The sequence below is a fragment of the Myotis davidii genome, unplaced genomic scaffold (assembly GCF_000327345.1).
Source record: "Myotis davidii unplaced genomic scaffold, ASM32734v1 scaffold265, whole genome shotgun sequence".
NCBI classification, from domain to species: Eukaryota; Metazoa; Chordata; class Mammalia; order Chiroptera; family Vespertilionidae; genus Myotis; species Myotis davidii.
Genome location: NW_006296627.1, coordinates 4791686 through 4801728, shown reverse-complemented (window position 1 = coordinate 4801728; position 10043 = coordinate 4791686). Strand labels below are relative to the sequence as shown.

General features: G+C 46.6%; 1 protein-coding gene across 15 annotated transcripts in view; it reads left to right on the top strand.

Moving 5' to 3' along the window:
- Positions 1-6560, top strand: part of CELF1 (CUGBP, Elav-like family member 1) — a 64451-nt gene extending 57891 nt beyond the window's left edge. For 10 of the 15 annotated variants that reach the window (XM_015569552.1, XM_015569551.1, XM_015569547.1 and 7 more), the window contains one exon: positions 209-6560. In XM_015569552.1, coding sequence (XP_015425038.1) covers positions 209-336 — 128 coding nt within the window. In that variant the 3' untranslated portion in view covers positions 337-6560. The remainder of the gene's footprint in view (positions 1-208) is intronic. The other 5 variants (XM_015569543.1, XM_015569540.1, XM_015569545.1 and 2 more) reach the window with 3 other exon arrangements.
- Positions 6561-10043: the final 3483 nt, after the last annotated feature.

Genomic DNA, 10043 nt, shown 5'->3' with positions numbered 1-10043 from the left:
GCTGATTAGCCAATGAAAAGGGTAGCGGTCGTACGCCAATTACCATGTTTCTCTTTTATTAGTGTAGATAATTTCCAGAATTCTTTTTCCTGCTGAGGAAAATTGGGATTTGAGGCTAAGCTCATAAGGTATCGCTTTTGCATAAGGAGGACTGAGAATGTCTTTGCCTGGTTATGTCCCTCACCTAGGTTTCTGCTTGGACACACAGGTTTTGTAAGTTACGACAATCCTGTTTCTGCTCAAGCTGCCATCCAGTCCATGAACGGCTTTCAGATTGGCATGAAGCGGCTTAAAGTGCAGCTCAAACGTTCGAAGAATGACAGCAAGCCCTACTGAGCGTGCTCCCCTCTGAGACTGGAGTGAGGGTCTTCTGGTAAGTTGGGGAGGAGCACCCTTAATGATTCGAAGCCCTAAGGCTGTGTGTTGACAGCCCTGGACCCTGATCCCTGCCACTCTCGCAGGCACAGCTTGCCCTGAAGACTCGGCTACTGCCTTCTGTGGGAGTTTCGCTTCGTACAGAGGACAAGTTTGTGCTTTGGTTTCCAGTGTTTTACTTTGGAGTTTAGGTGCCATATTCTGAGTTTCTTTTTCTTTATTTAAAGTTTGCTGTGTTTGTAACCAGTATATGTTGAGAAGGACCAACATCAAACCACCCTGGGGGAGGAAAGGGAATGGAGAAACATTAAAGAAGATCAGAACTTGTCCAGAACTACCCTGAGAGAGGACTGAGTGAAACCAAAAACTGACCCCCAGAATCTCCCTGAGTTTGAGAGTGGATGAAATGAGAGCTGCCGTCCAAGAGCTGGGGATGGGAGGGTGGAGCTGGTGGGGTTGGCTTTGAGGAGAGAGAGGGACTTGATTTCCACTGCCCTGCAGGTGTCAGCGGGAACTCTCCTATAGCTGCTTCTATGGAAGCACTGAGATTTTGTCCAGGGTTTCTGCCCCTCTTTCCCAAGAAGGGGCTAACAATTTCTGGAAATAAAACACCCGTTAAATTAGCCTGATGTATGCAAAAAGCAGGGAGACACCACCCATTACCAGCTGTTCCAGCCAGCCATTGGTGTTGGGCTGGGCTTGCCAGCTTGGGGGCTGTTAGAAAGAAGCAGCCGCTCAGGTCAGTTTTAGTTTATGTCAACAGGTCATTAGACCAGGACCCATTTCTTACAGAGTGTCTAGGGAGACACACTGGTTTCCTGCTTTGTAGTTGACCACAGCAAGGAGTGTCCTTTCATCCCAAGCCACCGTTTTATCATGACGGCAGAACCAAGAGGGGCTTACAGTACCTGGCTGAGGGGGCACTCCTCCTGAGCAGAGTGATCAAAAGCCATCTAGTTGGGGCAGAGGAGCCTGCTTCTTGGTGCACCTGCATCAGAAGGTCCCTTCAAGCCAGAATACTTCATTTGCCAGAGGCCAGCCAGCACTTGGTACTTAAAAGGACTAAGAAACGCATGCTTGCCTCCTTGGTTGAGGTGTCCCAGATGTAGTATTTTCATCAAGGCAGTCCCGTCTTCTAACCACTCCAGCCCTGTCTTCTTCTCTTGGGGACAGAGGAGACAACAGGACGTTTACAGCCTCCATATGGACTTAGTGTTTATTTACCTCAGTATTATCATGTTCGTTTCTGTCCACGTGCTTATAGTTAGCTCCCTGCTGCCTCCCACGGCCTTACTCCAGCTCTTGCCTGTGATCTCCCCAGCCTCTGGGCTCTGCCTCTGCTCCAAGAAATACTGGGGGTGGAGAGCCAGGAAGGACATGCTGTGGGAAGTGCACTTGGGCCCAGGCAGCCCTGTTAGGATATGACTTTTATTCCAGGCCAGTGACTGGGTCCCTGGGATCTTAAATTTCACCAACATCAGTCCTGACCCCTAGCAGCAGAGATGAGATCAAAGGGTTGGTTTGCTAATAAGTTGGGTGGGGACTCTCTCCTTGTCATGCTGTCCATTTGGGTCACAGACAGGGATTGACCATTGTGCTGTTGTACAGATATTTGGTTATCCCACTGAAGCTGGGACAGCTGTTCCCTTCTCATAATAACTTGGGTCTGTTGTCCTCTAAGAAACGTGAACATACTTCTTAAGCTGAACCACGTAAACTTGAATTCTGCGCACTGGGTGAAATGTGTCCTGTGTTTCAAGGATAAAACTGTTCCAAAGGCTTCCAGGGTCATGATGGGATTTTTTAAATAAATGCAAAAAATAAAAATGAAAAAAGAAAAAAGAAAAAAAAATGCTAGGTTGGGGAGGCGCTGTTCTGAATCCCAACCGGCCGGAATTAAGAATGTTGTTTCTATTTTTATAGAAGTTTTATACAGCTCCGGGGTGGAGAATATTTATTACCTAAATTATATCTCTGGAAAAGGCCAGGATTTTGTAGAATCCAGAATGTGATTGTTATACACACAGGGTGCTGTGTATGATTGAAACTACTGACTTTCTGTAGCCTGTTTGCAGCCCAGCTAATCTGCCAGAGGGGGAAGGAATTAATGCTGTGAATTGGCGGTGGAGGGAGCTGTGCTCTCCAGGGTGCTGTGGTGCTGTGATCACTAACCTTCTGTTCTGTCTTCCTCCTTGGCCATCGTGGGGTTTTCCAAATCCCAGAAGTCCACTCCGTTCCCACTTTTTCCCCTCTCTCCCTCCTCCCCCATTTCACCATTATTGCCCACAGATTTGTCCTGGGCTCTTGAGACTGTCAGAAACCCCTTTCCAAACGACATGAAGGCAAAGGTGTGATCAGCCTGCCTTTGATACCGCACCCTGAGGGTCCTGACCTGCTGTGGGTGTTCTTTTCTAAAAGGAGCATTTGCCCCAGCAGAGTCCTGGGCTGCTGCGGAGGCCAGCGGGTGAGACTGGGCACTTCTGTCTGTTCTCTTCTCTCCTGCCCAGTGAGTTAGCGCAGCAGCACTGCCCTCGAGCACAGTTTTCTCCCCAGGCCAAAGATGGTTTTGTGCAGAAGCTGCTCCCCTACAAGTCTCCCGGTGTGAAAGGGTTCAGCTCAGAGAGTGGAGACTCGCAGTCAAGTCTTATGCAATCTTTTGCTGTTGTGTGGGGGTTTCACTTACATAAATGTGTTTTATCCTGTAGTAGTTTTTGTTTTCTACTTGGGTTTCATCATGAAATTGATTTGCCTTGAATACATCCACACTGTTCCCTGGGTCCCACATGAGTGACCAGGGCCTGCGTGGAAGCTAAGAGCTTGGATTTCTGGGAACAAAGGGCCATCCCTATAGGATTGAGGAGAAATCCTGGCCCCCTCCCCTAAAGAATTCCCCCACCCCAGGCTTCTTCCTCCCTGGGTCTTTAACAGGGAGCTGGAGAGGCCAAGGCTCTGTACCACCAGAGATCTCAGGCGTGTTTGGATGCTTCGGGGGAAATCCAAGCCTTAGTTTCCCTCTGTCTCTGGCAATTGGATGTTTTCTTGGTGTCCTCCATGTCCTTTTTGACTTTTCCCTGTGTCCATTGTTAGCATGTGCAAAAGTTCCCTGTCATTGCCCAGCCCCTGCCCCGCCCGCCTCCTCATTTCAGGGCTGTACACAGTGAGTGTTCCTGTTCTCTCTCTCTCCGTTTGGATGTATTGCTCTGTGTAACTCAGTGGGTCTCCCTCTTTCTGGTTTGTTTTTTTTTCTAGATTCCTGCCGTTTGTTCATCGTTGTGCCTAAAGCATGTCGATGTGGCGTCAAGTACATCGTCCAAATCCCTGTCTCTTCAGCTTCTCTGATGCTTGAACTCTCACCTTTGACCTTGTGTTTGACCTTTGATGCTGATGTGTATTTTTATTATGTTTGTTTCTTTTCTTTGTTTTTTCTTTTTTCTTTCCTTTTTTTTTCTTTTGTGCTGCCAAATTGGTTTTGCTAGAACGACTGCTGAAGGGGAAATATTTAAACTTGCATTTGAATATAAAAAAATCTATTTTTCTAGAACTTCATAAGATAACCACTTGATTTTGTGATTCCAATTCTTTGTAATTGTCTTCAGAGCAGCCCTACTAGCACATACCGCGTAGTGTTTGTATTTCTGTGAACACACAGCCAGTCCGTTTCTAGGCTTTGTTTCTGTGTGCTTAGTTTTAAAGACAACTTTGAAGTAAACAATGAAATAAAAGATGTCACTGAAACCATTGAGGCTCCTGAGCACATTTTGCTGATACAGTTTGTGGGGCTTGAGGAGACCGCATGTGTTTATTTTTGTTTTTCTGAGTTCTCACTGCAGAAAACACCTGAACCCCTTTCCCTTTTGACAGCAGGCTGCAGCCAGCCCGCCCTTTTCCTTTTGGGGCTCTTCCTGCAGCCACCTGCAGGGAGCCTTCAGACCCTCCGGCCCCTCCCCGGCCGCTGTCCCTACCCACGCTTGTTCCTATAGTCTCCACAGCAAAATGTGATGCTTTGATACTTTTTTGGTTTTTGTTTTTGTATTGTTTTTGTGCTTTTGTTTGGAATTTTTTCCTTTCCTACTAAGATTATGCCCAGAAAAAACAAGTTTTGCATGTTTCCTGCTGTTTCTTCACACCTTCTTATATATCACCTTCACCTCTCTGTTTTCTATAGTTTGTGCAAAAACTGACCGATTTAAAAGGGTTTCAAAGAAGCTGTTTTAAGTTGTTGTGGGGTTGATTATTTTTTCAAGATTGTATTGTTTTATTTTGAAGTGGCAACTTTCTCCTCTATTGCCCTTAGAGCGTTTGCCTGTGCACTTAGACTGTCACCTCATGTGGCCTCCAGGCCTCAGCAGGGCCTCCAGGAGGCTGGCTGCTCTGCTCAGAGATGGGTTAGGAAGGTGCCTGAGAGGCACGGGAACAGAGGAAGAATCCAGAAGGTGGCTGCAGGTGGGCAGGAGGCTTAGCACATTAGGGGTAGTGAGCATCTCTCAGCGCAGAGAAAGGAGGGTGCTCTTGACCACTCGGAGGCGGCCATCTGTGCACTAAGCGGCAGTACACCTGCCAGCGCTTTTCCTAGGTGACAAGCACAATACTACAGTCTTCACACTGTTTACAGCCCTGGCCACCAGCCACCCCACACTGGCTCTTCACCGCAGCTCTGCTCTTGCTTATTAGCTAGTGAGGTGGGGTAAGGGCAGGGATTTGTTTTTTAAAATTGGGTGAAGAGCCAAATAGCTACTGTCCCTGGGTGCCAGGCAAACCAGCTCCTTGGTTCCCTGAAGGGAACTTGCCCTCCTCTCTGTGGCACCATCAGCCTCGGGGTCTTAGGGGCTTGAGTCAGAATGTGAATGGCAGCGGAAGAGCCAGGGGAGATGAGGGGTCACAGGATGATCTGTGGAGGTGAGAGGTCGCAGAGAGAGGAGTTTGTGATAGATCCACCCAGAGAAGAACTGAGCTGCGAGTGGGCTGGAGAGCTGGGAAGCAGGAGTGCCCAGGGAAGGGTGGAGAGGGAGGGGTAGCCGAGGGACGGGGAGGGGTGGGGAAGGTAGAAGCACTGTTAGCACTATCCATGCTGAGGTTGATGAAGGAAGGGATCCCAGCAGAATTTCTGGTCTGGGACCCAGCGGGTTGCCTAGTATTATGCTTGAGGCCATTCTTACTAGAAGGAAAGGGCGGCCCGTGGAGGCCCAGTGTATGGTAGACTGCTGGATTTCCTGGAAGGGGCGAGTGGGTGGAAGGAGACCAGGAACCCCAGCCTGAGCAAACGGCCGTGCACCCTACAGTCTGACTGCACAGAGCCGCCTCTGTTGGCAGAAGGCACTGAGGCTCCCCTTCCTGTGTATTCAGAATCCGTGTTTGCCAACATATTTTGCTTTTAATTCCAAGAGGAGCTCTGGGAAAACCTGTGGATAAAACCAAATGCCAAACGTTGGACGTTTCCTTTTCTTTTTCTCTCTGATCGTTTTAATCGTTCTGTGGTGGTTTTAATGGATTTGAGACCCTGGAGCGGCAGCTGCCTTTCTGATTTCCAGCTGCTTTTTGTGAATAATTTAAAAAGAAAAAAAAAAGAATCTTTACATTTTGGAGACAAACCTGTGTGAGTTTTTTATTGGTACAAACGTTGTATTTAACACTAGGGGTTTTGTACAGTTTTTTGCCTTTTCTACTAGAAAACAATGTAAAGTGATTTCACAATGTGAAGAGAAAAAATTGCCACTATGACCAAACGCACAGTCTGTTCTGCAGCAACAACGGGATTCAATCAACTCAAAGTCGTGATTCAGCCGTAGAAATGCTTTTCCTTTACCTTGTTTGAGCTTTTCCTTTCTTCCCTGTTTTGATTTGCAAAAGAAAATGTCTTTTTTGTGTGAACTTGTGTTGTACTATGTAGAAAATTATGGATTTTACTTTAATGGTTTAAAAAAAAGGCAAGAAGAGCCCTTGTCGCTTTTCTGACCTGATCACAGTTTGTGTAGTGGATTAAAAAAGAAAAAAAAAATTGTTAAAAGTTTGGAGCAAGGGAGTATGTGTTTAAAAGAAATTTCCTTTTTTTGTGTGTTTTTCTTTTTTTCCCAATGGGGAACCTAAATCTGTTTTAATTGCACAGACACACGGACAAAAAGTCATTTTGTATCTGCCAAGTGTGGTACCTTCCTTTGTTTATTTGCTATTAAACTGTTTGAGAAGAACTGGTGTTGTCTTCAGAGTTATTGATTGTTGGGGTGGGCGGTGGGTTTGGGGGGTTGTTGGCATTCCCGGGGAGGGGTGGGGTGCCCTGGTAAGGTTTCATTTTGATGTACCTGTATGTGACCGAACCCACCAAAGGCTCCTGAAAAGAGGTAATCTGCCCAGAAAACTGCCTTCTCCATCACCCTCTCTTCTTTTGCAACATTCCGGCTGAAACGGAAGTACCTTAAAATTTTGGGGGGCATCCTTAATTTTTATGCTTTTTCTATTCCCACTAGCGCTGCCACACTGAACAATCTGCCTACCCCTGTGAGTGCAAGTCCCTTCCCTGGGCCGTGGAGTCCTGTGCCCTGGGAAGCGGCTGGACAGTGTGGAGTTCAGAGCATGCGGTTCTTCCTCTAGGCCAGCGGTTCTCAACCTGTGGGTCGAGACCCCTTTGGGGGTTGAACGACCCTTTCACAGGGGTCGCCTAAGACCACCGGAAAATACATATATAATTACATATTGTTTTTGTGATTAATCACTGTGCTTTAATTATGTTCAGTCTGTAACAATGAAAATACATCCTGCATATCAGATATTTAATTTATGATTCATACAGTACCAAAATTACAGTTATGAAGTAGCAACGAAAATAATTTTATGGTTGGGGGCCACCACAACATGAGGAACTGTATTAAAGGGTCTGGGCATTAGGAAGTTTGAGAACCACTACTCTAGGCCTTAACTGCTACAGCCCAAAGTGGGTCAGCTCCTTTCCCCTCATTCTGACCTCAGAGGAAGGTCACAGGAGGGCATTTCTATTCGTTTATTCTATTTTTTTATTTTTAAAATAGATTTTTATTGATCTCAGAGAGGAAGGGAGAGAGAGAGAGCGCAACATCAATGATGAGAGGGAATTATTGATTGGCTGCCTCCTGCACGCTACCTACTGGGGATGGAGCCTGCAACACATCCAGGACCCTTCAGTCCGCATGCCGACGCTCTATCCACTGAGCCAAACCGGCAATGGCTACTATTCATTAATTTTAGATCTCTCTCCAAGTGAGGCCCCACACCTGCGCCTCCTAAGTCCTTGAATGACAAGTTCAGCCACAGGGCCGGGAGGCTCAGGTCCTCTGATGAGGCAAGGGGTCCCGCTGGGGTGAGGCCGACGGAGTCCTAACGAAGCATGCCCGACTCCGGAGACGGGTTCAAGATGCGGATCTGAGTTTATTGTTTAAGTGCAGCAACATATGTAACATTCCAGACCAATCAGAAATTTACACCATCCTTAGGGCAACCAATGGTAGGAAAGATCAGGGTACTATGTAGGGGCTCTAGGGGGCTTACTCAGGCAGGCGCTGCCACTTCCCGGTGTGCCGAGGAAACTTGTATAGGTGGAGTGCGCTCACGCCGTTGCATCTGCCACTGCACTGAGATAAATCTGAGCTCTTCCCACACTCTGACTGAAGTGTATCTTACCTGCTCCTTCACTGCCACCCTCCCTCGCCCGGGAGGCCAGTCTGTGTTTGCCTCAGGTGTGCAACCCACACCTGGCCTGTCAGAGGCTTGTCTGGGGTAGCTTTCCCAGTGGGGGTGGCACTGAAGACTAGCCTATGAAATGTTCTGTGGAAGTGAGGATTCTGAATACTAAAGAACTTGGGGAAATAGCCTTTTCAATTGTATTTATCAAAAATGTGTTTAACTGAAAATCTGAACCTTGTATTAATAGGCAGTAATTATTCTAGCCAACATTCACTGACCACAGTCCAAGTACTGTGGGAAACGCTGGATACACATTGTAATTTTTAGGCTTTTTCCCACCAAAGAAGATCCTTTACTGAGTTCTATTTAAAACATTACCATCCTTGATTCAAATAAACTTCAACTTAGTTGACTGGTGATGGCCGAGCTTGGTAAAGGCTTTACAGTGGTAAAAATACTCCTCACGTGTTGCAGTCTTTCTAACATCACTGGGAGGGAGCTGCTGTTCTCATCCCCATTTTGCAGATGGGCAGACTGAGGTTAGAAGAAGTTGGGCTGCCTACTTGGTATTTGGCGGCACTGAGAGTCAAACCAGGTTTGCCCAGTCCATGCTGCTCAGTGGTTGAGCATCAAACTATGGTCGTGGGCTCAATCCCCAGTAGAGGGTGTACAGGAGGCAACCAATCAATGATTCTCATCATTGTTTCTCTTCTCCCTTCCTCTCTGACATCAATAAAAAGTGTGTGTGTGTGTGTGTGTGTGTCTATTTAAAAACCAGGTCTGCATGGCTCCCAAGCCCTTTCTTGTAACCACTACTGACGAGAAGTCGAAAGCCAATGAATATGCTCTAGGCAACCTGTGTGTCTCACCGCACGGGCTCACACAGTCCTCCAGGCTCTAGTGAAAGGAATTTGGGGCCCTAAGCTCCTGTGGCTCCCTCAGGTGGCAAATCATTACAGCTTCACCCTCCTTAGAGCAGCTGTCTTGGTGTTGAGGGCGGTTCATTGGTAGCTCTGTTCCCAAACAGTTGGTCAGTGTGCTCCTGTGAGGCCGTTTCCTGAGGACTGGAACGTCAGTCCTACCACATGTTGCTTTCCTAGATCTAGTACCACCTAAACTATGTACCTGTTTGTCTTAATTTTTTTTATTATGGTAAAAAACAAACGTTCTCCTTTATTTTTATGTGGACAATTCAGTGCATTCACTATGTCATACAACCCATCTAATGTGTTTTTTTGTTTGGGTTTTTTTATTTTTAGATATTTGATTGATTTTTAGAGAAGGGAGAGAGAAACATTGTTCCATACTACAGATTGACCCACCACCCGGGCATGTGCCTTGGCTGGGAGTTGAACCGGCAGCCTTTTGATGCCCGGGGCGATGTCCAGCCAGCTGAGCCATACCAGCCGGAGTGTCACCACTAATGTTTTAAAGCCACTTGAAGTGCACCCTTTTCAACTTGAACTCATTCTGACCATCAGTATTTGTAAAATCTCCCAATTCGGTGTTTTAAAATACACACTAAGCTGCGCAGCCACCTGTATGTAACGTGTTCGCTGCATGCCGTTGCAGGTCTGTGTTTCACACTGGGAAGTTGGGCCAGGATGGAGTGTCAGGGGCTTTCTCATGGACTTCCTTCCCGAGCTGTGTCCTCTGTAATTAGAGGGAGACTGAACTTGAAGATTCTTTCCTTTTAAAATTGAACAATTGACTTCCAATATTATCTTAGTTTCAGGGGTACTACATAGTGACTCGGTATTAAATACATCACGAAGTGATCACAGTAAGTCTGTTACCTCCTGTCACCACGCAGCAGCTATTACAGTTTATTGACTGTTCTCAAGGCTGCTCATTACATCCCCAACTAGTGCCGATTTTTCTCTGACTCAAGATCAAGGTGATCTAGATCTAAGTCTTTGCCTTAGAACTCTTGATATGGAGCTTGATAGAAAAACAGAATGTTAAGTACAGCCTGAATGTCTTCCAATATAACAGCATACTTAAATGTTTCTCTTTAA